This window comes from Scatophagus argus, chromosome 16, assembly GCF_020382885.2.
Source record: "Scatophagus argus isolate fScaArg1 chromosome 16, fScaArg1.pri, whole genome shotgun sequence".
Taxonomy (NCBI): domain Eukaryota; kingdom Metazoa; phylum Chordata; class Actinopteri; family Scatophagidae; genus Scatophagus; species Scatophagus argus.
The window spans coordinates 7,623,070-7,649,112 of NC_058508.1; the positions used below are offsets into that span (position 1 = coordinate 7,623,070).

The 26,043-nt window shown below is 43.3% G+C and overlaps 2 protein-coding genes and 1 long non-coding RNA gene across 7 annotated transcripts; 2 read left to right on the plus strand and 1 right to left on the minus strand.

Moving 5' to 3' along the window:
* The first annotated feature begins 7,833 nt into the window (after positions 1-7,833).
* chst12a (carbohydrate (chondroitin 4) sulfotransferase 12a) lies at positions 7,834-14,989 on the plus strand. 3 transcript variants are annotated; one of them, XM_046416382.1, is made up of 5 exons: positions 7,834-7,971; positions 10,272-10,833; positions 11,433-11,585; positions 11,723-11,902; positions 12,143-14,989. In XM_046416382.1, exons 2-5 carry the CDS (start codon positions 10,465-10,467, stop codon positions 12,689-12,691), a joined length of 1,251 nt encoding a protein of 416 aa, XP_046272338.1. In that variant the 5' UTR covers positions 7,834-7,971; positions 10,272-10,464; the 3' UTR covers positions 12,692-14,989. The 3 variants fall into 3 exon arrangements, with proteins under 3 accessions (XP_046272338.1, XP_046272337.1, XP_046272339.1); XM_046416381.1 differs by lacking the exon at positions 7,834-7,971 and adding an exon at positions 8,270-8,685; XM_046416383.1 differs by lacking the exon at positions 7,834-7,971 and adding an exon at positions 8,270-8,685 and having other exon boundaries at positions 12,263-14,989.
* Positions 14,990-16,654: 1,665 nt separating this feature from the next.
* Positions 16,655-24,970, minus strand: c1qtnf6a (C1q and TNF related 6a). 2 transcript variants are annotated; one of them, XM_046416387.1, is made up of 5 exons: positions 24,836-24,970; positions 21,042-21,111; positions 20,603-20,839; positions 18,173-18,373; positions 16,655-17,614 (listed from the first exon to the last, which is right to left on the minus strand). In XM_046416387.1, exons 4-5 carry the CDS (start codon positions 18,363-18,365, stop codon positions 17,076-17,078), a joined length of 732 nt encoding a protein of 243 aa, XP_046272343.1. In that variant the 5' UTR covers positions 18,366-18,373; positions 20,603-20,839; positions 21,042-21,111; positions 24,836-24,970; the 3' UTR covers positions 16,655-17,075. The 2 variants fall into 2 exon arrangements, with proteins under 2 accessions (XP_046272343.1, XP_046272342.1); XM_046416386.1 differs by having other exon boundaries at positions 20,603-21,111.
* On the plus strand, positions 21,720-24,967 carry LOC124073857. Of its 2 annotated transcripts, XR_006845733.1 has the most exons (4): positions 21,720-21,996; positions 22,875-23,030; positions 23,256-23,350; positions 24,841-24,967. It is a non-coding gene; the product is annotated as an uncharacterized LOC124073857 (long non-coding RNA). The 2 variants fall into 2 exon arrangements; XR_006845732.1 differs by lacking the exon at positions 21,720-21,996 and having other exon boundaries at positions 22,696-23,030.
* Positions 24,971-26,043: the final 1,073 nt, after the last annotated feature.

Genomic DNA, 26,043 nt, shown 5'->3' on the forward strand with positions numbered 1-26,043 from the left:
GGAGGCCCTGAGGAAGGCCGAGGACACGCTGGAGGGGCTATGTCACTCGGCTGGCTCCTTGGGGTCCACCCGGAAGAGCTGGAGGAGGTGTCCAGGGAGAGGGAAGTCTGGGCATCCCTGCTCAAGCTGCTGCCCCCCACCAGGATAAAACAGAAGAAAATGGATGGGTGGATATATATATATATAAGATAAGATGAACTTTATTGATCCCGCAGTGGGGAAATTCACCTGTTGTGGCAGCTCACAAGAACACAAGAAGAGTGCAAAAAGTGTGCATAAACAGTTACAAAAAATATAGAGGTGAAATAAATTAACAATTTACAAGGTAAGTAAAAATAGTACACTATAAAGCTATATACAAGTCCTCATAAGGGAAGAAAGAGGACTAGACCATAGAATTATACAGTCTAACAGCAGCGGGAATGAAAGACCTGCGGTAGCTCCTTCCTACACTGAGGGTGTAGCAGTCTGCCGCTGAAGGAACTGCTCAGAGCCTCCACTGTCTGGTGCAGAGGGTGAGAGGTGTTGTCCATGATGGATGTCAGCTTGGCCAACATCCTCCTCTCACCCACCTGCTCCACGGAGTCCAGTGGGCAGCCCAGGACAGAGCTGGCCCTCCTGACCAGCTTATTTAGTCTCTTCCTGTCCCGGTCCGTGCTGCCCGGTCCCCAACAGACCACAGCATACTGAATAGCAGAGGCTACCACAGAGTCATAAAAAGTCCTTAGAAGGGGCCTGCACACTCCAAAGGACCTCAGTCTCCTCAGAAGGTGGAGGCGACTTTGGCCCTTCTTGTACAGGGCATCGGTGTTATGTGACCAGTCCAGTTTATGGTTGAGGTGGACACCCAGTTACTTGAAACTGTCCACAATCTCAATGTCCAAGCCCTGGATGTTCACTGGTGTATGTGGTAATGACCTTCTCCGAAAGTCAATCACCATCTCCTTTGTTTTACTGGTGTTTAAGCACAGGTGGTTGCGCTCACACCAGTCCACAAAGTCCACGATGACTGACCTGTACTCCATCTCATTCCCCTCAGACACACAGCCAACAATGGCTGAGTCGTCAGAGAACTTCTGGAGGTGACATCTGCTGGTGTTGTAGGTGAAGTCCGAGGTGTAGAGGGTGAAGAGGAAAGGTGAGAGTACTGTTCCCTGGGGGGCCCCCGTGCTGCAGACCACCACCTCAGACACACAGTTACGCAGTCTCACATACTGTGGCCTGTTGGTGAGGTAATCGATGATCCAAGCAGCCAAATGTCCGTCCACACCTGCTCTCTCCAGCTTCTCTCTCAGCAGCACCGGCTGAATTGTGTTGAATGCGCTAGAGAAATCAAAAAACATGATTCTCACAGCGCTCCCAGCACTCTCCAGGTGAGTCAGCGCCCGGTGCAGCAGGTAGATGACAGCATCATCCACCCCAATGTTTGGCCTGTAGGCAAACTGCAGCGTGTCCATCGCTGTACTCGCCACAGAGCGAAGGTGACTGAGGATGAGCCTCTCCATGGTCTTCATCAGGTGAGAGGTCAAGGCGACAGGCCTGTAGTGGTTTGGCTCCTTGGGGTGTGCAGTCTTAGGAACTGGAACCACACAGGAGGTCTTCCACAGGACGGGGACCCTCTCCAGACTAAGGCTCAGGTTGAAGATGTACGAGACCACCTCACAGAGCTGGTCAGCACAGTCCCTAAGCAGTCTGGGGCTGATCCCGTCTGGTCCTGCAGCTTTCCTGCACCTCAGCTGCCTCAGTTCTCTCCTCACCTGGTCCGATGTTAAGGAGAGGGGTGAGAGAGGGGGGTGGGGAGGGGAAAGGGGTGGACAAAAGGGGATGGTTGGGCTGATGGTGGAAGGGGGGGCTGGTGTGAAGTGGTGTGAAGACAGGGGGGTGATGGGAGGTGAAGTAGAGGACAGTGATGGTGTGGTGATATATGCTTTTCTAAATGGGCACTGGTCACTGTTGATTTCTACAGCTAATAGATGAGGTTTTTTTTCAAACCACACCAGACGGTTCAATTTGACAATAATGGGCAGCCCTGAGGGGGATTTAGAGTAACTGCTTTTGTAAGGAAGATAATCTTCTCATGTGCAGGCAGAGACATGCATACAGCAATGTGCAGTATTTCTCATAACGCTCATATCAACTGCATACTGCATATAAGAAACCCATTTTGATTTGTACTAGTACTATTATTGTACTGTCACTGTTTTGTGTGATAAAATATAACAGGCTAATTGTTATCAAAAAGTAATATTAAAGTCAGAAACATGTGTTACGTGCCATTGTATATTTTGCTGTCCCTTGTATGTGTGTCTGTCTGTGTTCTAGGTGCAGTTTCCTGAGAGAAGATGCAGGGCACCTGCATCAAGCTGTGGGTGTGGCCTATATAAGTGGCTCTTTTCTCCGCCCTCTCTCTCTCTCTGGCACAGGATCCCAGCCTTTGTTTGTGTTAACCATCTTTTGTTGTAAATAAATATGCTTTTCTTGCTTCAGATCTAGTATCATTTTACCTTAATGTGTTGTGACTTTGAGCCGGTCATAACATAATGGGGGCTCGTCTAAAGTTTAGTTTGAAGTAGGTGAGTTTGTTTTTGTTCCTCCAGACTCACGTTTTCCATTTTGTTGGTTAGTTAGGAGGTCCATGCTTGTGTTGCCACATGAGGTAGGTTTTTTTTTGGAGAGCTTGCCTGGTTAAGTCAGCCGGCGGGTGTTGGAGTGACCATCACCACTTTATTGTTTTGGAGCGGTAACCCTGGGGTGGCCCCCGGCGTGCCCAGGAAAGCCGACGAAGACTAGTTGAGTCTTAGTAAGTCAGATTAACAGTCTTAGTTAGAGAGGGAACCGGTAAGCTCTAGAGTAGGTTAGTTAGGAACACCAACTTCCAAATAGTGATAGCATGTGGTGTGCATGTGCTGGCCTTTGTTTTCACACACACCGTGTGCTGGGTGTAGTGTGGGGAGTTAGAGCAATTTTTTTTGATTTGCGCAGTAGATTTTGTCAACTGCTAGGCTGTAGTTGTGGTCTTTTGGAGAATTTGTGACCCTGATACTCATACATGCATGTGTGGGCTTTGTTTAGTCACATGGTTTTTGCAGGGATGACTCCATTTTCTTCTCAGTGGAGAAGAACAGTAGACTTTAGTGCTTGAGTGGTGCTGGCTCATGTAAGGGTGGCAGTAATACTATTTCTATACTGTGTGGCAAGAAATAGTTGTTGAGTAACTGCTACAATTCAGCCTAGTGTGTTTTTTGTCAGTTTTTTTGCTTATTTGTGGCCTGGTGTGGTCTGACGGTGACATTAACTGTGTTGTTTAGTGTGCTTGGTGTTTGTAGCACTTGCTCTGTGTGGTAGTGTTAGTTGGGGTGCACTAAGTTGGGCCTCTCAGTGGTAATTTGTCTTTGCGTAAAGTTAGTGTGGCATTTCATTATGGAGTTCGATCTAGAGAAGTTTAAAGAAGCTCCTACAGCAGAGCAGCTTTCTTATTGCAGTAAGGCACAGCTCATGTCCATTGCGGAGCATTACTGCATTGAAACTGCATCAGCTTCTCTTAAGAAGGATGAGCTCAGAGCTACAGTTGTCACTGCTCTTGCTAAACAGGGAGTGCTTTCGAGTGAGTCTGAAGATTCAGACTTAAGTCACCCTTTTGAGGTTTCTACTAGTAAGACAGAGGCTGTGCAGTTGCAAACGCAGTCTGTACGTTTACATGAGTTGGAGTTACAGTTCAAAATTAAACAACTAGAAATTGAGGCAAAAGATAGAGAAGAGGGGAGGAAAATGGAAATGGAGAGGTTGCGGCTGGTACATGAGGAGAAAATGAAGGAACTGGAGCTGAGGTCAAGTGAGACGCAGTCTCAGAGTGCCAGTTCTCATGCGTCTACTGCTTCTCCTCGGTTTGATGTTGGGAGGAACATTAGTTTAGTTCCTCATTTTTCTGAAAAAGAAGTGGAAAAATACTTTTCCCATTTTGAACGTGTAGCCACCACATTTGAATGGCCTAAAGATGTATGGACGCTGTTGCTGCAGTGTGTTTTATCAGGTAAAGCACAGGAGGTCTATTCTTCGTTAACACTCACCCAAAGCGCTGATTATGAAATTGTTAAAGCAGCCATTTTGCGGGCTTACGAGCTGGTCCCAGAGGCCTATAGGCAGCGATTTAGAGGTTTTCGTAAGATTGACAAGCAGACTTTTGTAGAATTTGCCAGAGAGAAGGAAATTCTGTTCGATAGGTGGTGCACATCTCAAAAAGCTGAAACTAGAGAGCAACTTCGCGAGTTGGTACTCCTGGAAGAATTTAAAAACTGTGTTCCTGAGGCAGTTGCAACCTATTTGAGTGAGCAGCGTGTGTCCAAAGTTGGGGACGCCGCTGTACTTGCTGACGAATATGTTCTGGCTCACAAAGGGGTCTTTAATGATAAACATCTTGAGGCTAAGAACCGTGCTTTTACTCGTCCTCTTCGCTTTAAGGCTAGCAGCAATGGTCCTGGTTCTTCTGTTTTTGCTTCAAGGCCTGCTAGTTCTGGCTCTGGAAACTCTGAGAGGATTTGTTTTTTTTTGTAAAAAGCCTGGTCATGTCATAGCTGATTGTCATGCTCTCAGTAAAAAGCAGAAAGCTGCTAAGCCAGTGGCATTGTTGGCTTCAGTGTCACGTCTGCCTGGTGGAGCTAATTGTCTCAGTCACTTCGCTGAAGACAGGCCTGGGGTGGGAAAAGGTCTGAGTAAGTCCAGTGAGAACAGCACTGAGTCTGATCTTTTTGCACCTTTCCGTATGGAGGGGTTGGTGGCCATCTCTGAGTCAGATAAGTTTGTCCCCGTTCGTATTCTAAGGGACACAGCAGCCGCTCAGTCTTTGTTGGTGGAGGGAGTTTTGCCCCTCTCTGAAGAAACTTCTACTGGTGAAAATGCTTTGGTGCGGGGGTGTGGTCTGACTTGGATTGAAGCCCCATTGCATGTTGTGTATTTACAGTCTGGGTTGGTTACAGGCTCTGTGGCAGTGGCTATTTGCCCTGAACTTCCTGTGGAAGGAGTGGACATGATTCTGAGGAATGATTTGGCTGGTGGGGAGGTGTTCCCTACACCCATTGTTGTGAACAACCCAGTTGGCTCTAGGTCTGTTAACCAAGGTGATCAGGCATCTCAGATGACAAAAGTCTTTCCTGCTTGTGTGGTAACTCGCGCTCAGTCACGTAAGGTTGAAGATGTGGTAGATCTTTCAGAAATGTTTATTGCTCCATGCAAAGAAACTGTCGAGAATGTGCCTGCTGGTCCCTCTGCTGCTTCTGAGTTTACAGTAGCTAAGCAGTCTAATGATTCCACTGTATCTGAGACTATTGAGGTTACATTGTCCAGTCCTGTCACCTTGTCTGATGAGTCTGAGGCTCAGTTAAAGGTTGGCAGGGAGCAGTTGGTAGAGGCTCAGAAGGCCGATCCTTCCTTGGCTAAGTGTGTAGCAGCAGCATTGCCTAAAGATGAGATGGGTGCCTCTCAAGTGGCTTACTACTGGGAGGATGGTATCCTCATGCGCAAGTGGGCTCCTTCAGCTGATGACAGTGAGTGTAATGATGTACATCAGATTGTTGTCCCTGCTGGTTACCGGGCACAGATATTGAGCTTAGCTCATGATAATGTTTTGTCTGGTCATCTAGGGATAGCTAAAACTTACTATCGCATATTAAAGCATTTCTTCTGGCCTGGTTTGAAACGTGATGTTTCCCAATATTGCCACTCATGTCATACATGTCAGTTGGTTGGGAAACCAAACCAAGTGATCCCACAGGCTCCACTTCATCCTATACCTGTGATGGGGGAGCCCTTTGAGAGACTCCTCATAGATTGTGTTGGCCCGTTACCCAAGTCAAAATCTGGTCACCAGTTTCTCTTGACCTTAATGTGTGCTGCAACTCGATACCCTGAGGCAATCCCACTGCGTTCTCTTAAAGCTAAGGTGGTAGTAAAAGAACTGATGAAATTCTGTACCACTTTTGGGTTGCCAAAGGTAATTCAAACAGACCAGGGTACTAACTTTATGTTGAAAGTGTTTTCTCAGGTGTTGGAAGAGTTGGCTGTGAAACATCAGGTCTCCAGTGCCTACCACCCAGAGAGCCAGGGGGCACTAGAGCGCTTCCACCAGACCCTGAAGACAATGTTGCGTGCTTACTGTCTTGAAACTGGTAAGGAATGGGATGAAGGTATACCATTCCTGCTTTTTGCTGTTCGAGAGACAGTTCAGGAGTCACTGGGTTTCAGTCCTGCAGAATTGGTATTTGGCCACACAGTTCGTGGACCGTTGAAGTTGTTGCGTGAGCAGCTGATGGGGGTTACTTCTCCTGTCCAAAACGTGCTGGACTATGTCAGTTCTTTCAGAGAACGTCTTCATCATGCCTGTGAGGTAGCGAAAGAATCACTGTCTGGCTCCCAATCTAAAATGAAGGCTCACTTTGATAAGAGTGCTGTTAGACGCAGTTTTAAACCTGAAGATCCTGTGCTGGTTTTTCTTCCTATTCCTGGTTCAGTGCTTCAGGCCAAGTTTACTGGCCCTTATGTAATTGAAAAGAAACTGAGTGAAACAGATTATGTTATCCGTACTCCTGATAGGAGACGAAAAACTCGTGTATGTCATGTGAACATGCTCAAGCCCTACTGTGCCCGGCTCAGTGAACCTACCCATTCCCCTCCAGCTAAGGTGTTGCCTGTAGCTTTAACAGCAGTACTGCCATGTTATTCTCCTCAGGATGATGATCTAGTGATGCAAGATGATCCTGTTCTGTGTGCTCGGCTGTCAAACTCCCAAGTGTTGAGTGATTTGGAGAATTACTTGTGTCATCTTTCTGGGACAGATAAGAGTGACATTCTCAAGTTAATTGAAAGTAATCACATGCTGTTCTCAGATGTACCGACCCAAACCACAGTGTTACAGCATGACATTGACGTTGGTGACTGCCCTCCTATTAAGCAGCATGCCTACCGTGTGAATCCCACCAAAAGAGCTCAAATGCAAAAAGAGGTTGAGTACTTGCAACAGCATGACCTGGCTGTTCCCAGCTTCAGTGCCTGGAGCTCTCCATGTTTATTAGTGCCAAAGTCTGATGGAACATCACGCTTTTGTACTGATTTCCGGAAACCTAATGCTGTAACTAAACCAGACTCTTTTCCTCTTCCTCGCATAGAAGATTGCATCGATAGAGTTGGAGCTGCTTGCTACGTCACCAAGCTGGACCTGTACCTCAGTTTCCTGAGAGAAGATGCAGGGCACCTGCATCAAGCTGTGGGTGTGGCCTATATAAGTGGATCTTTTCTCCACCCTCTCTCTCTCTCATCTCCCTGGCACAGGATCCCAGCCTTTGTTTGTGTTAACCATCTTTTGTTGTAAATAAATATGCTTTTCTTGCTTCAGATCTAGTATCATTTTACCTTAATGTGTTGTGACTTTGAGCCGGTCATAACACATGATAAAATCTAACATGATTCATAATTGTCAGGATGACTCCAGTGCCAACTTTTTCATTGACCTACTCTCTCTGTGCTTAGAAATTATCTTGATTCAAACTTTTTTTTTCCCTCTCTTGAGAATATTATGTTAATATATTATGTTGATATATTGTACTCTGGTGTGTTGGTGCTCAGTGTGTGTGTGTGTGTGTGTGTGTGTGTGTGTGGTTTCAAAGTAGTATGACTACCAGGGAACAAAATTATTTTAGGCCAGTTCATGAGTGCATTGAGAGTAAAATCAGGAGTGGGGATGAAACGTGTGATGCTGATGGAAAACAGATGGTGATGATGATGATGATGTGTGTGTGTGGGGGGCGGGGGGGCTCCTTGCTATATTTGATGTGATGTCACAGGCTGAATAGTTCACAAATAACAGGATTTTCAGCGCATCAGCCTGAGGCAGAGCAGAACACAGATCTCCACAGCCACATCGCCTTATCATCGTTCTCCTGCTTTCAATTTCTTGAGAGGGGATGACATTTGTTTTTGCAGGTAAGCTACAGCGGGTTATTTTCAGTAACCCTGTGGGAGTGAACGGGGAGGGAGTAAGGAGGAGAGACGATCTGTCTCCATAAATCATCCTAAAGCACAGACATCGTGCTGTAGCTGACCTAGAAAAGCGAATTTTTCCCCTCATGAGCTCACTCTGCAGAAACCTCAGCGCCAAACTCTCGCGTTGCTTTGCGCGCTCTCGCTCCATCTCCAAGAAAAAAACCATGAAACAAACAGCGGCTCTCATCACAGGCAGCTGACGCGGCGCTGGGAGCTCACGGGTACAAAAAGGTAGGTAAGATGTTCTTATTTCATCACCCTTCTTATTATCAACGGGAAAATCTCACACGTAACCGAACGCTTCGTAACTCATAAACAAGAACATTTTTGCAGGTACTTTTTGCTTCAGTGCTGAGCACTACTTTGACACCTAGACATCGCCACAGGCACATATACAGCGTATATTGACGGGAAAAAAAAACCCAACAAAAAACGGAAGCTCATTGCTTTCTTTAGATCCTCTGATGTGCACATAAATTTGACTCGAGACTACCAGGCGACGCTTTAAGGTTCCGAGCCACACGCCGAAAGCCCCCCGGTGTGCGGACAGCCCGTTCCCGCCGCGCTGCTCTCCCGTCAAAGGCTACATTGTGTCCCCTCTGGCATCCGCCGACGGCTGCTGCGGACAGGACGGTCTTTTTTATCTGCCGCTGGGTGAGCACAGGCTGCTTGGCATTGCTTTGTCTCTCATTTGCACAGCCTATGTGACACCGGTATTTTGTTGGAGATAAACGTGACAAACTTGGTCAGGAGCATGGGCAGTACGACATGTGGCAACTAACCACTGATGTAGTTAATATCCTTTAACGAGACTTTAAAGGCACCACGAACGGTCCTCCTAAAATATTTGGTCTTTTCCCACACAGAAAGATGCGTGGGCCGTGAATATAAACATTTAGTTAGCTTCTATATCTGCAAATATTGATTTAATGCTTCAACCTACTATCCACGGTTAAAAGAAAGGCTGACTTTGGCTTCTTTTCGGTTCCCAATCACCACCCACCAGTGACTGGTCAGATCATTTAAGAGTCCAACATTTTATTGATTGTTTTACGTTTAGTCGTTGTAATGTGTGTGGTTGTTGGAAACAGACTAATAATAAAAATAAACACGTGTAAGAATATAACATAATCTGCAAACGTCACTATAATGATACATTTTATTTATGGGCACCTTTCTTGACACTCAAGGTCACTGTACAGATAAAAGGTACAATATAAAATGCAATAAAAAACAACAAAATACAATAAAAAAACAAATTAAAGACATATAAAGATGGACAGTAGTGGCAATCAATCAATCAACCGCCCGCCTCACCCGTACAGACATCTGTTCAGGCTCCAACACTCATAGAGAGTAGCAAAGCCTCAACAGATGAGTTTTGAGTTGGGATTTAAAATGTGGGAATGGGTTGATGTTACGGTGGTCAGGGGGAAGTGAATTCCATAGTTGGTGGGCAGAGCTGCTGAATGCTCTGCCCCCCCCCCCCCCCCCCCCCCCCCCCCCCATGGCAGTGAGGTGAGCAGAGGGGACAGTGAGGCGCATGGATGAGGAGGATCTGAGGGTGCGGGCGAGGTTATAATGGACTTTGTATGTGAGTAATTATATTTTATAATGGATGCAACTTGCAATTGGAAGCCAGTGGAGCTGCTGTAGAACGGGTTTGATGTGACAGGTGCATGGGGTTCTGGTGATGATACGTGCAGCCCAATTCTGTACAAGTTGGAGTTCATGGAAGGTTCTCTGAGGGGGACCCCAAACAGAAGGGAATTGCAGTAGTCGAGCCGAGAAGTGACAAGACTGTGGACCAGTACGGCAGCGGTGGGAGGCGTGAGGGAAGGACGCAGGCGGTTGGTATTGCAGATAGAAATGGTGAACCAGATGAAATCAGGCAGGTGACATGTTATTTCACAGAGACAGTCAGTAAGGGATGAAGGAGTCAGGGTGGAGTCAGCATTGAACACAACAATTGAACACAACCATATTCAGTGGCAAAGAAACACTAGTTAACCCTGAGGTGCGTATGGAGGTATGAGTACAACAAGCCTCTGTGTTTTTTTTTTTGTACGTACAGAATATAGAGCAGGATACTTGTTTTTCTTGACACCTTTGGGTTATTATCATACTTAATATTTTAACTAGTGTCTAGAAGTTTAGGAGTGGTGGGGGTTCTTGAAGTCTTAGAAAAATGGTAAGTATGAAGGTATTTTTTTCTCTCTGTGCCTTGTTTCCGTCTGCAGGGGACTGCAGGCATGGAGCAGAGGTGAGAGTCAATCCATGGATGGCCAGTTACACTTTTGCAGTGTACCAACATCATAAGCTCCATCCTACCACAGACTGCTGTAGCTACCGTTTATCTATCGCCATGCTGAGAGAGAGCTCCTGGACCCTGACTATGTTGCCATGGTGACCCTGTAGCAAGCAACAGTCACCATGGGAACGTCCAGGATGTTTCGCGTCTTCGTCGTCCTTGGCTCAGCCTTCATGATCCTCCTGATCATCATCTACTGGGATGATGTTGGCGCCTCCCACCTGTATTTGCACACTCCTGTCTCACCAGGCCCCAGAATCCCACACCACCATCCTCCCCAGCAGCGGCCTCAAACCTCCCAAACCCCGTCCTTCCTGTCCGACATCGATGCTTTTGTTAACCAGTTCTTAGAGCCTGGAACTGGCGAGCCGACAGACACCGCCCCTGCTGACACAAGTAACCAATCAGAGAAAGCAGAGGAACGGTATATACCACGGCGGGAGTGGAAGATTCACCTGACTCCAGTGGCAGCAGAGCTCCGTGAGAGACAGGTTAATATCTGAAACTATTATACGTATCTCTGCTAGTGGTAATGAATGTTTAATTGTCACAGATGGCATCTGACATGTCATAGCAGGAAAATGGCTCCTTTCCCTTCATGCCAGTTCCCAGCTCCATGCTGACTCACTGGGCATAGACCAGGGTCATTGTTAGTATCATGTAGAGGACCTTAGAGATCGTAGGATTTAGGGGGATCTATTGGCAGAAATATATTCAGAATTATGTTTTCATTAGCATGCAATCACTTGAAAATTAGAATTGTTGTGTCTTTGTTGCCTTAGAAAGACTCTTCATGTCTATAGTGTGAGCGCTTCCTCTTCCATGGAGTCTGCCATGTTACACTGCCATGTTTCTACACAAGCCCAGGATGGACAATGGGCTTTTGGTGGTTTTAGTGGCTTCTCCTGTACACTTGAAAGGGGATGGTGAAGCGAGGGGTGTTCAGTTGGTTGCAGTCTGCACCTTAACTGCTAGGTGCTGGTGATGAATCTGATCAGTCATACTGAACCTTGAATACATTTGTTCTGGATGCACATGAATTCATTAGTCATTTTAATTAATAATCGTAAATCTGTCTGTGTGTAATCAGGAGCAGCGGCGAAAGTTACTGAAGGAGATGTGTGCTAATGACAGCTTGGTGTTTCCCGGCAAAAACCGTTCGTTTGAAGACATCCCCAACAAGGAGCTGGATCACCTCATTGTGGACGACAGGCATGGCATTATCTACTGCTATGTTCCCAAGGTACACCACCAACGTCCACAAATTTTGCTTGTTTGAAAAGTCTGATTTAATTAGTTTAGTAGATTAGTTCGGGTGCAAGTCTGCAAGGAGAACCTGTTTAAACCTGTTAAACTTCCTAACCCCACCCACCCACCCAGGTAGCGTGCTCTAACTGGAAGCGCATCATGATTGTGCTCAGTGAAAGCCTGCTGATTGATGGTGTTCCTGTGAGAGACCCAATGGCAATCGACACACACCTGGTCCACAACAACAGCCTGCACTTTACTTTCAGCAAGTTCTGGAAACGTTATGGCAAGTTTTCAAAGCACCTCATGAAGGTCTGTTCCCATATTATACTATATTATACACTACATGGTGATGGTAATGTCAATGATATCAGTGTTTTTCCCTGTTTTTTGAACCGCTCCAGAATCTTCTCTCCTGCTGCTGTCGTCAAAATTATGTTTCTCTAAGCTTCTGACTTTTCTTTCATCCCTTTAAGCATGTTAATAGTAGTTTTTATTAGATATGTGATAATGACAGCTATGTGTTAATACAGATTTAATTTATTTTTGAAGGTCAAGCTGAAGAAGTATACCAAGTTTCTTTTTGTACGTGACCCCTTTGTGCGCCTCATCTCCGCTTACCGGAATAAATTTGAGCTGCCCAATGAAAACTTCTATCGGCGCTTTGCACAGGTCATGCTGCGCCGCTATGCCAACCAGCCAACACCTCCTAAATCTGTGGACGAGGCGTTTAGCATGGGTGTCCATCCCTCTTTCTCCCACTTTATCCAGTATCTCCTGGATCCTCAAACAGAGAAGGAGATGCCCTTTAATGAGCACTGGCGGCAGATGTACCGGCTTTGCCATCCATGCCAGATTCAGTATGACTTTGTGGGCCACCTGGAGACAGCAGAGGAGGATGGCGAGCACCTACTCCGCCTTCTGCGGGTGGACAACGTGGTGGAGTTCCCCTTCCCCAAAAAGAACCTCACAGCCAGCAGCTGGGAGGCTGATTGGTTCAGTGCAATCCCTGTCAAGGTGCGGAGAGAACTCTACAAGCTGTACGAACCTGACTTCAGTCTCTTTGGCTACCAAAGACCGGACTCGATCCTGAATGATTGACTGATGTTTCTACAGAACTAGCTCAGCCACATACAGACATATTTATGTTATGTTGGTATGTTGGTATGTTATGAAACAATGCTACGCTCCTTATAGCAGAGACAACTCCCCGTTCTGAAATTGCAGATGTGTTCTTTATTCTTACTCTACACTGAATGTGTTCATGATTAAGGACACTCGCTGCTCTAAGGAAGCACACTAATAAGTTGAAACCAGGTAATTATTGTCCATTATTGTTTGACTTTTTACATCACAAGGACAACAAGAAGCACAAGAAGAGTTAGACACAGTTGAGATTGGTATTTTCCAAACAACATGTGTCCTTAAGATGTTGCACATCTGGTGTGTTCACGCTGAGTGTCTCGCACTCCCTCCGCTGACTTCGATGCTACGCCACGGCTGCCATTTGTGATGATAACTGTGATGATCACACTGGCTTTGTAGCAGGATGTTTGAGACCTCGCCGAAGTGATGTCACAGATCCATGCACCATGTTTGTGATGTCATGGGAGATTAGTTTTTGTGTAGTTGCACTGGTTGTCATCTAATTCTTTTCACACATGTCTAAGTGCAATGTTTCTGTTGAGCATAAAAGGAATTTTTATGTTGAAAATTGATGACAGCTATCAACGCCAGAAACCGGTAGAAATCTTTTATACCTCACAGTACATGGAGCAAACGCTGTCCATTTTCACAGGATGATGTACTACATGCCACATTGTAGCCTCACCATAGGGAAGCACAGCAGCTCCAGTGGGCAGTAGAAAGCGTAGCTGGATTTGTCTCAACTTGTCTGGAGTTTAAACATTCTTCCGTTTTCATCTCAGATATACAAACAGACAGTTTTCCAAAGGGAATATTTTCTTTTCTTTTTCGTGACCACAAGTTTTACAATCAGCATATCATCTTCGTGTTTAACTGTAGCTACTCTCACTGAACTACATTTTATAACCCTGGAAACTGCAGCAATGTTGTTGTTCCCCACCCTAAATATGATGAACATGCTTTCACGTTTTATGGGCAGCAGTTTCATGAGCTGCAGTACTTTGCAGAAAGGAGATGAACACATTATGTGAAGCCGAGCATGTGCTATACTACTGCACTGTTGCAAAGATATGTCACTCCACATGTCGGGTTAATGCTAGGAAAGTGAGCACAGCTGTAAACCTTTCCGAGTAACCGTTTGATCATGGATAGATTCGGGATTAATCACATCTTGGTCTGGGCATGGATTAGGCTACAGGTTTTATATGAGAAGATTGGGAAGATAAGATAGTGCCTTTGGTTGCAAAAGTTTACGCAGCAAAAAAGTATTTTTGTATTTTACTTCGAACACACGTACAGTGAGAGCTGTATGAAGGGACAACATGGCATATTTGAAATACTTGGCACATGTAATTATTATTTTGAAAGAAAGGGAGATGGCATAATGATTATGATAATGATTATGCTGCTGTGAGAACATACATGCATGTATGCAGTGCTTTGCTGTCTGTCTCTGGACATGCAGAATTCCTGTGATATTTGTGCTGTATGTGATGTCATGGACATGCCCAGTGTCGCATTTTCTGCAAGTTACTAAGATATACATGGTCACACTGTGGGCTCAGTGTTGTCTCACTGCCTTTTGCTTTATTTGTTTTGTGTAAGTATACAGTATTTTACTGTATTGTGTTATTTTAACTCCTTAATGACTTGATTCTCACTTGGAGAGGTTGAAATTATTTAGCAGCATTCACAAAAGTCTGTCATCGCCACTTGGTGTGGGTTTTTTCCTTTTTTTTTTCTTTTATGTAGATCAAAATATTCACACAGAAAAGCGGGAATTTGTTAAGAAAAAAAAGTGAAACACACCAATCAGTACACACACTTCCATCTCATCAGTGTTTGGATAATCTCTTTAGTATTTTTATGTTCCTTTGTTGTATTTTCTTATGTTGGTGTCAGGGTGTTAATAACTGGTTGCTAAGATGAAATGCCAGCAGTTTTGTTCTTGGCAGTTTTTTCTTTGGAAATGGAAATAATTTTGTAAGGCGGAATAAAACCTGGCCTGTACATGCTGATCCTGTAAATTGAAAACCAGTCTTGGAGTGCTCTATCTGAGGGTTAGATTTTGATTTATTTTGATGTTTTTTTACAGGTGTGTGTGTGTGTATGTGTGTGTGTGTGTGTGTGTGTGTGTGTGTGTGTTTGTTGGAGGGGGGGGGGGTCATTTTAATCAGTATCATGGTGTCGTGCATCATCTGGTTGTGGTTGTTGGGCATGATGGAAAATCTCTTGAATAAATGATCTCTATCTGCTCTGTCTCAGTATTATATAATATAATGACACTGTACAGTTCATATTTGTTAATATTAGAACAAAATTAATATTGACCCGCCGTGTTATCCTTCAGAGAAAAACTCATCATGGTAGTCTCAAAACCACGAAGAGTTACAGACACTGCGTAAGGACAACAGGAAAGAAATTCTTTAACCAGTGTAGCCAACAAAAATGTAGCCAACAGGAAATGCTGCCAATTTTGAAAAAACAAGGAAACTCTGGATGATGAGGAAGCCGATAACGCCAAATTAAACAGAAAAATAAACAAAAACAAACATTAAAGCTACATACAGAAAACACTGAACTTTGGGAGGGCAACTGGGTAATTATTCAGCAACTGTGCACAGTGCTCTCAAGGTGTCATTGGGTTTGTGTTTGTCAAACTGACAATGTCACAACAAGACCTTAGGAGACCGTGTCGACAGACCAAGCTGTGTGAGCAGTAAGATCAGCAACTCTGATCCCTCACTGACTTCCCCAGTCTTTCCAAAGTGCCAGTTAAAATAGAAACTTTCTGTCAAGATTTGATAATTCTCAATAATTTATTTTTTTATAGGTCCAGGACCAGGCAGGACATCATCTGGGCAACAATCCACTATCTTTCTCACTTACTGCACATCTGAATGGTGTGTTTACAAACAGCAGCCGACAAATCCTGCATTGTAGGACTTTAATGTCAGTATAATCATTATTAGTAAAATCACACACAAACATATTAAATGAATGTTACTACTACAAGAAGGAAAACTGGAAAGAAAAACAGCATTTCGGTTTCTGCTGTTACCCTGCTTGAGCCCAATCATCAGTGTTCACTGTCCTCCAGTGGTCATAATGAGGAACTGCATAAAATGTGAGACACCTCAAGGTAGATAGGACATCAAACTAATACTTCCAGGCAATACCTTGAAATTACATCCAAACTTCTCAGTGGAAGCAATTAAAACAGTGCTATATAAAAACACTGATTATTATTCTGTTGCAGTATCGATTATAATATCCATGTTCATGTTAATACAATCATAAATCATAAACAGGTATTTATGCTGATTATTTGTGGCCTAACAATAACAACATTTATATTAATGTTAATAATATCCGTATTAATTACTGGCAATCATGTCAGAGTTGGCATGAATCTATTTAATCTTATGTATCTATGACTCATATGCATGTATACTTGTTGCATGTGTGTGCATTTCAATCAGTGATGGGTTAAACGGAGAGAAGTAATTTCCCAGCTTGTAATTAATAAAGTAAAAAAAAGATGCTGCATTTGGGCCTTCAATTCATGTATAATGCACAATTTATATTCACTTTGTGTATATAAGTATGATAGTGTAATACAAGGGAGGAGAGAGAGAGGATAATCAGCACCTTCTGTTGAAAACATTCAAGTACACCTTAAAAGCATAGCATAGTTCATGTCCAAAAAAGTCAATCCAAGACATTAAATCTTAAAGAGGAGAACTTTGTGCTTCTTGCAGTTTCACAAGCTCAAAATCAAAGTTCGTTCACAACAAAAGTTCATTCAGCACCATGTTATAGCACCACATCCAAAACTCAGTAAAGTCCACATTACAAACCAGAGTGTTCTTGTCCTTACCATATTCAACCTTTGCTTAGTTTTTTGATTTTTTTAAAAATTCATATTAGACCTCTTTCACTTTGTGTAACTAAAAGTCTTTTAAGCAGACTTCCTCCTTTCTTTTAAAATCAGAAACTACTTCACTAGTACTACACTGTGGGCTTAACCTCTCCAAATATCTTACTTTTATCTTTAATCCACATCATGTGATTGACATGGAAACATTTGTTTGACATTTTGCCAAATATTATTCCCTTTTTCATTGAGAGACTAGACTTTCAATTGTTTTCAAGCAAGAAAACAAGAAACCATGCAGATCATTTCTCTGTTGTAGTTGTGTGCATGCAGTGTAAAGTTTTTGATCTGAATATAAAAGGAAGAGGGGAAGAATTTTACAGTAAATTGCATTCTACTAACATATCAGTTCAAAATGTTTGGTCTTGACCTCAGCTTTGCCTTCCCTCTCTTATTTTCTCTCTATGCATTGATGAGGTATCCATTGAAAGTGATGTAGACATCTACATCATCACTGTAAATTGCATTCTCCCTCTCCCTCTTGTACAGGCGGATCCACACCTCTTCGCTCGGCTCCAGCTGCAGCATCACACTCTGACTCTGCATGATAGAGCGGTCGCTGGGCTGGGCGTACACAATGGCCTGCTCTGTGTTGTTCTTCATGATGTGTAGATACGTCTCTTTGAAGTTCCACGTGTGAATGTTGACATTGAAGAAGTAGGTTCCCGGGTTGTGGCAGATGAACTTCCCCTTGAACATGTCGAAGTGTCCCTCCAGGTTGACAAACACTGTGTCAAACAGAAGAGTCTGGTAGGCCTCAAGGCTGTGGAGGGATTTTCGACGGCCGACCGAGAAGGCGGAGTGCTGGACTTTACAGGGGTCTCCTGGAAGACCAGCCTCACCCTTACTGCCTTTTGAGCCCATGGGGCCTCTGGAGCCTGGAGGGCCTTCGTGTCCCGCTTTACCAGGCGTTCCTCTGTCGCCACGTTCTCCTTTGTCACCTGCACAGAATGGTATTATAATCATCTCATCGGGATTAAAGAAATATATGTATTCTTAAAGAGGACAGAAACTAAGCAACTGGTTCTGTGCAGTTTTGGGGTTACTGTCAGATATTTAGGTATAAAGGTTGGAGCTTTCTTTCAACTATATAAACTATCAATAAAGTCAAAGGTACTGGACCTGGATTTGCCTTTGGCTCAGCTGTCCGGTTATCTCGATGGTTTCATAAGCATGCCTAGAAAAAGAGCTGAGTCCATTTTGTTTGACAACAAAGGACCACTTCCTATTTTTTTTTTTCTATTCCATAGAGTGAACTCCAGAGATTTAAAAGTAAATATGCAATTTTTGGCATTATTAAGAAAACCTGCAATATGCCATGAAATCTTCTAAAAGCTCTGTCAATCAGCACGTGAAGGCAAAGATTGCCCATATATGGCCAATATTGCATCAACCAATACAAAAAGTGGTCTGAAGCTGAAAAGAGTAGGGTTATGGTGTAAGGTGTGAGTGTCTGGGGGTCACCTATTATGGCCCATTCTGTACTGTAGATATAGTACCTTTGAGGATGGTCATGTTGATATAGGTGTGGACCTCCGGCACATAGCTGAACCCTCCGTTGGGAGGTTGGGCTCCGCTGCCCTCTGCAGGATCCAGGTGGTCACAGCAGCGTCTGCACGGTAAAGGAGGAGGAGGAGGAGGAACCAGGGCCACCAGGGAGGTCAGGGACAGAAGGAGGAAGACACCCAACATAGCTGTGCCTACAGTAGGAACAGATGAAACAACTAGTTGATACGAGGAGCCTAAAAAGTTTTGGACTCTTAAGCGTTGAATTGTTAAATCTGGATTTTGGTAACTTGGCGATTTATTTTACTTGACCCATTGTGATTTGATCTGGATCAGTGCTGCGATGATCTAAGATGACCCGCTTAAAGAAAGGCTCTGTGACTGCCTTCCAAGTTACTGAAGCTAACAAACAGTCAATAAACAGCAATATCACATTATTTTTAATCTACCGGTAATTATTATCAGCTCCTATAAAGACAGAGGGAAATCAGCAGTAGCACAGAGTTCTCCATTCGATTTATTAAACATATGTTCCAGCTAAACTATTGCTGTTTGGCCGCTGCTCAGAAAATAAGATCATTATGTGTCCTGGATGTTGTTCCCAGTCAGTGGAAAAGTGAGAGAGGAAGCTTTGACCCTGAGCCAGAGAATATATCTATGACTCCAGAAAAGAAGAAAGATGAGTCAGGAATTATGGGGGGACAAATTATGTGAAGCCCTCTCACAGGAAAACAAGCATATTGTCTATAAGTTGGCCTTTCACGCTGACATTTCACTGGTTGCTTAAACAAAATGCCATATAAGAATTCTGCCCAAGTGTCTCTACAGAGCTGACAGAGATGTGAGATGGTGCCTCAAAGACTCACTGATGTGATTCTTGTTAAAATTCCAAAAGTAAAGAAAATTCCAAAATAAGGGTCACAAGATCATAAATCAACTGAAAAATACCCCACAGGCAGCCCAACATTTATCACCAAACAGCTCAGGAGGGTTGACTCTTCACAACAGTTTATTTTATCCAGAGAAGTGGGGGGATTTTGGAAGGAGAGCCAAACTGAGTGTTTTTCAATGTAAAAATGATGGCCGTCTGCCAGACTCTCAGTGATCAGCCAGTCTCTGTATACTGTTATGGAACAGTGTGTGCTGCTGTGTTTATTCAGGACAGCTGTATCCATACTGGCATCTGCATACATCACACATCCACATAGGCTGGAAGTGCAGCAGAAGACCATAAACACATGTATTCTGAATATTTATAAGAGTTTGTTTACTGTTGCAGTTTTGCTGAACAACACTTCAGTCGTTGGCGTTGTCTTGTAACAGAACTGCAGTGAAATGCAATTCTAAAACTAAACCAGCGAGACCAGCTGCTGTTCAGGGTGGAATGAACAGCTAAACTGGACTAGTTTTGTTTATTAGCTTTATTAGCTACATCCTGTATGCACTGTACAGCCACTACAATGCAGTCCACTATAATGCATAAATGAACTACAAAGAGAAGCAAAAGACAATAAAAAGATATTAAACAAGCACAAGGAGAGACAATGACTACAAGTCAGAGGAGAAACTAAAGGACTACACAAAATGATTGTTATTTGTAGTGATTTTGTGCCTCTCTCAGTCTGAGGGTCTCGCTCCAGTGCAGGAGGACTGGGAGTCCTCCTCCATCCATACACTCTTGCTCCACTGCCATTTGGTCTCCCTGTTGAAGAACTGCTTAGTAGTACACTTAAGTGTCTGTGGTAGGTTGCAGGCAGTGAAACTGATGGGATATCTGTGTATTGAATGTTTACCACACTCGCACAACTGTGTGGACTATGTGTGTGTATATGCATGTCTTTTCCCAGCAGTGGTTCTGCAGCTGCACTGCATATTCAATCATAATATTATTGCTGCTCTTGCTGGTGTTTTTTTTTTTTTTTTTTTGATGAGTTTTAATCCACCATCCAGTGGAAATCTGTTGCTCGTGTTGAGCCACAGATGACCATTCAGTATGTTTGATATGACTCAAACACCGAGCAGGGATATTATATAACAGCTTTTCATGGAAAATACAGCTTGCACTGGAAACTTCATTTTGTAGCCTACATGAAACGCCAAGCAAAAATGCTGGATTCTCGCGTACTTAGAAATGTAAATGATGTACGTAAATAGACATGTGAGTTGTATAAACTTATCATTCCACATTTTTTTGCAGTATAAGCCGAACATTTAGCGTGGACACAAGCAGGGATATCCCTCACGCTGCAACAAAACAAACCAACACACTGGTGTGATTTCCATGCATGCATTAAAACGCGTTCTCCTGCAGCCTGGTGCTGCAGAAGTTCATCGGTAGGTACTACAGAATTGTCACCACAACGCCCCCTCTCAGCGCCGAGCCGACTGATAACATACATGTTTTTTATACGAGTGAGTCTCACCTCGTTCACGTGTCTGCAGCCGCTTCAGTCCGCTGAGGAGACAGAGGACGCAGGAGAGGGATCCCTGAGTCAGCAGCCCTCCCTCTTCCTGCCTCCGTCGCTGTGCGAGCGAGGTGTTGCCTATAGATCCCTCCTAGTTCCACGCGGACTCGGGCAGCAAGTGGCCGTCCTTTCACTTGGCAGTAACGACCATGCGGGATGGCGGTTCGTGTCTGTGTCAGTCTGTGAAAGGCTGATCTGGGGATAGGAAATTTATGCTTAAGCAAATGTAGTTCTGAAGTGCTTTCCTGTTCAGCAATTAACTCTGATTAATGTACGATATTTTTGAGTGGTGATGCTGGACATAATTGACTGGATAATGGCATTATTAATAACAGAGGAAAGTGGAGCATAACTCTGGTGGACCACTCCCCAGGGTCTATTCACTAAGTCACTAAACTCCTGGTCATTCCCTCCTGGGTCTGCATTTCCTCTGTGTTGAATTCCTTTATTCCTCCCGTCTGCTGCAGCTGGAGAGAGAGAGAGAGAGACAGGCTATAATCTCCGTATTTTCAGACCTAAATTAAGGCTGTATGTTGTGCTTCAGAGGCAGATGCCAGAGAAAATGTGGTTTTAGAGACACAGACTCTTAAGGATATACTGAGAGAGAAAAGAGAGGGACAGAAACTGCAGTGAAGGAGAGGGGGGGACAACAAGACAGACGAGAAGCCCTCAGCTTTGGGCTCTGAGGTTGTACACGTTTCCATCACCACCAAAATAATATTCATCACATTAATCATATTACCCTCACGTCCACCCAAACCTGCCACACTTTCCAAAAAAAAAAAAATCATGGATGACCATTCAGCTTCACAGATGCTCCTGACTCTGGCCGTCACTCAGCCTATAATGGTGACATGCTGGACCAAAAGCCAAACCAAATGAACCAAGCAGGTTTTTATCTCATACACTGTTTTAACTGCAGAAACATCTTCCAGCTAAATGAGACACATTTTAGTGGCTTCATCTTGTTTTGCTTGTGACCCTGTCAAGGCCCTGGCTAGGTGAAAGGAGGACTCAACTGCACGACTCGAGCCGGTTGAGCAGGAAATGAGGTTTATTCCGGGCAGATGTCGGTACACAAAAAGGCAGTCAAAACAGGCAGAGGTATTCAGGACGCGAGGCAAAAGACAAGGTCAAAAACGAGCAGGGATCAAACACTAAGAGGCAAAGACTATGGCTGTGAATAATGCTGGAACGTGAAGCTATGAACAACAAGACAAGCCACAAGAGGGTATATATACACAAGACTAATGGGGAGTGATAAGAGACAGGTGCAGGAAACACAATCAGGGATCAGGTGCACACAGACGAGGAGGAGGCGGGACAGACAGGAACCTGGAACAGAGACAGAGGTGAGTGATCGCAAAATAAAACAGGAAGACAAGACATGAAACATGAGGAAAAAATAAAACACTTAACGGACAGGGATCATGACAGACCCTTTAAAGAAATAGTTCAACATTTTAGAAAGTAGGTACACTTATTTGTTTTCAGACTGAGAAACAAGAAGATTTGATAGCACACTTTTGCTCTTTTTAGCTTAGCATAAAGACCAGAAACAGCAGCTCATCCTTTTCACACTTTGGCTTTGTACTGATCAAAACAAAACAAAACAAAACAGCAAACAAACAGTACAATACAATGTGTTTAATAGCGAGCATTAGACATGTTTATCAGTGGATTTTGATGCTTTGGACAGAGCAAGACTAGCTGTTTCCTGTACTTGTGTTATGCTAAGCTAAGCTAACGGCTGCTGGCCCTAGCTAGTACCTAACCACTTTTATATTTACAGCCATGATATTCTCTTCTTAGATCAAGGAGATGTAATGGTTTTAAGATGTGAAGCAATAAAATTCTTGAGTATTTCACTGTAAAATAAAAAATAAGTGAAATAATATTAGGTGATAAAGGTGATTGCCAACACCATTTTAAGGCAGTGATAAATCAAACATTTGTTCTCCAATGTGGTGCATGTCAAAGAAAATCCACATGATTGCCAGAGCCCAAGATTTCCCTGCAGAACATTGCAGCGTAAACAGATGATTAACGTTATTCACTTCACCTGTCAGTGGCTTTAATGCTGTGGCTGATCAGTGACAGCCTGCTGCACACATACTAACCACTTCCAACATTTTTTTTAAAAAAAAGAACTGATACTCTCCTTTCCGAAACAAACTGCAGAGGATGCAGAGGTAGGAGGAAGACCGCTGTTGCATTTGTTTTCATACAGATCGCAGTCCTGTCGGCGAAAACGAGGAGAACAAGGCAGAATTTGTGCACACGTGTAACATGAGCACAGCTGTTGATCATTACTGGGGGTCTCTGGGGTTTCATAGCCTGCCATGCAGTTACATCAGGAGAACATTCCTCTGGTTTTCAAGCCAAGGTAAATTATTACGAGACCTGTCTGAAACCGCCTGATGCAGTTGATGCTCTCTTCCTATAAAAATGTACTCTCTGTTTTTGTTTGGAATCAGAAACACATTTACCATTGGAGCTCATAATTCTGCTGTCCTGCTCTCAGCCTCTGACCCAGTAATCCTGTTCTTTCAGATGGTATTTGCAGTCTTAAATCAGAAGTCTTGCTTATCTCTAAATTTGTCTCCCACAGCAGCATCTCACAAACGCTGCACCATTGCACACATGTAATCCCTCCCCTCGCTGACTTTGGAGTACAAAAAAGTCCCCTGACCTTTGACCTTCCAGGTGAGCTATTTCTCTTAAATCAATAGACAAAATTCACACATCTGCATTCTCCCATGCTACACAATGCTGACTGCAAACCATTGGTGCCAGACTTTGTTTTGTCTCTCACAACGCCACTACATCTTTTTGTACAAAAAGTATATTGTTAGTGGCTGACATAATCATGGGGCATCACATTCAAAGTTTAAAACCAGAGGTGAGTTGAAATGTCAGACCTCAAAGCATTCTTGTGGTTTAGCTCAGGATTGGACAGCTGCTCAGCGAACATACTGCACCTATTCATAATTTCAAACAGCTATGCTTACCAACAAATCTGTATGGTTATAAATCCATCCTAGCAAGACCTTTTTATCGGCATTTATCATTTGATTCCGTGTTGCAAAATTCACTAGCCTGAACTGACGTCTTATCGTAAGATGATTGTTTATTATTCACAGGGCATCCTGCCTTGCAACCTCCCATGTTTTTGTGATATCACAATCTCTCAGAGTTGCTTTGTAGCTCCAGCACAAATAGTTATCTTTTCTCTTGCAGGAGATTAGGTATGACTCATCCGTAAATTGACATGTTAAAGCATTCCTTTATTATTTTTATGATGACAGAAAGCCATTTTGCAAGCAGGAATTTAATGCTGTTATGCTCATTGAGAGAAATAGTTAGACAATTTGGAAAATGCGTCTCTTCACTTTACGACTCCGGGTTAGATGAAAAGACTGAGCCCTCTCTCATGTTTGCACATTAAGAATGAGGCTACCACCAACGGTGGGTTAGCTTAGCTTAGCATAAAGAGCCTAAACATGCGTAGCAGATAGCCTGACTTTCATCAAAGGTACACGAGATATAACCAGTGGTATGAAAGTTACATCTGAAATGTACTACATTTCAAATTACTAGTTCCCCTGTTAAAATGTGTTTTGTAATGTAACTATTTTAATTACTTCATCAAAATATTATTTATGATTGATTAACTAATTAAACAATAGAGCTCAATAAAACATAAATATATATCCTTCAAACAAGAGAACCAATCAAACTCAACAACGCAACACTCAAAATTTTAACACTTATGGACCAATGAAGGGAGCCTGTTTAAACATGTCCAGTTCCATGTTAAATCTGGACAGAGTTGGACTAGCTGTTTCAGTTTGTTTTCAGTCTTTGTGCTAAGCTAAGCTAACAGTCTCTGGTAGCTTCTTATTTGGTGTACAAACATGAGCCTGACATTGCTCTTGTCATCTCATCTTTGTGCAAGAAAAGAAAATTTCTAAAATGACAAAAAAAAAATCCTTCAAGCAAAACAGAAAACTCCATGACAGAAATGCTACAAGAGCTTGCGGTTTTTCAGAGAAGATTAGAATTATAAAGCCTCTGGTGTTTGTTTGCAAGTAAAATACAAATGGTTTACAATCATAGAAATAGTCATACAGACATCTTTAGATATAAACTGCTAAAAAAATCAAAAAACACTGAGTGTTCTCTTCTTACTTCAGAACAAGTTCATGGATCGGTGCCTGGTTATCCTCACTGCTTTGGTTCAATCCCTTTCGTATGTTGGCCCTCACCCATGTGGCCCCTGTGGTGATTGTGCTGCGTCTCCTCCTCCTGACAGCAACAGTCTGGCTTTTTGTTTCTACTGAAACATGCATTCATCCATCCTGACCCCACATCCTCTTATTTCACTGTGGATTTGATCCAAGACAAACCCTGTGACTTTTCCTTTTACAAGTTGTTTTTCCCCCATTCTCCCTCTCTCTGTTATGCACTCCCTGTTTCACCCTCTCCGGTTCCATTGGCCAGCTGGGTCAAAGCTTCCTCTGTGATTGACTGAGTGAGCAGAGGAAATCTAAACAGGCTGAGACTATAAAGCCATCCAAACCCAACACAATGAATTAATTTAAATTACTTTGGGCTAAAAGATGGTGGTGAACTGTTATGATCTACTGGAGCCCTTAAGAAAAAACTTTCATGTCATTATTAAATATTTCAAAATATGGATATCCATTACATCTGTGTGAATAATGCAATGGTAGAAATAACAGTAACCCTTGATCAAATATCCCATTGGAGATTTTATTCATACTGTTTTATTCCTATTTATTTGATCCAATCCTTTAACTGTCTTTAATTCCTCTGTGCTCATGTCCTTATCCTCACTTTATCTGCCCCGCCTGGTTTTATTTCTTTTTATAAAGCAGTAACATAGCATCATTCTTAAGAAAAAAACAATTAAACTTTGTTACTATTATATTATACAGTACTGTGGATATATAATTCAGATTTGTTCAGAGAGCATTTTCTTTTGCTGTATTTATTATTGTTCTTCTTCTTTTTGCTTTTACTGTACTTAATTTTACACTTAGATGGCATAATTTTTCAATAAGGGGCCACCAAAATACATGTCACTTATGAACACACCAAGAAAGTAAAGTACGCTCTCTTGTCCGTGTAGTTCAGCGAAGTGGCATGTCATAATTCAGGTATGAGGTGAGCTCTTGTGAAATGGAAAGTAGAGATGGAGAAGCACTGATGGAAAGCACCATCGTGTGTGGTTTCTCACTGACATGGCTAAATATTGTAAATTCTCTGTGAGGTGAACGGATGTCGCTGGTTGTGTCAGTGTTAAATGTCAAACCACACTCTAATACACACACACCCAGTCACACGCACACCACCAGGACCACCTGACAGGACTT

Coding starts and splice junctions, on each gene's coding strand:
- chst12a (XM_046416382.1), top strand. CDS start 10,465: ATGGGAACGTCCAGGATGTTTCGCGTCTTCGTCGTCCTTGGCTCAGCC. Junction 10,834..11,432: donor CAGAGCTCCGTGAGAGACAG/GTTAATATCTGA, acceptor GTGTGTAATCAG/GAGCAGCGGCGAAAGTTACT. Junction 11,903..12,142: donor TTTCAAAGCACCTCATGAAG/GTCTGTTCCCAT, acceptor TTATTTTTGAAG/GTCAAGCTGAAGAAGTATAC.
- c1qtnf6a (XM_046416387.1), bottom strand. CDS start 18,365: ATGTTGGGTGTCTTCCTCCTTCTGTCCCTGACCTCCCTGGTGGCCCTG. Junction 17,615..18,172: donor CAACATGACCATCCTCAAAG/GTACTATATCTA, acceptor CATTCTGTGCAG/GTGACAAAGGAGAACGTGGC.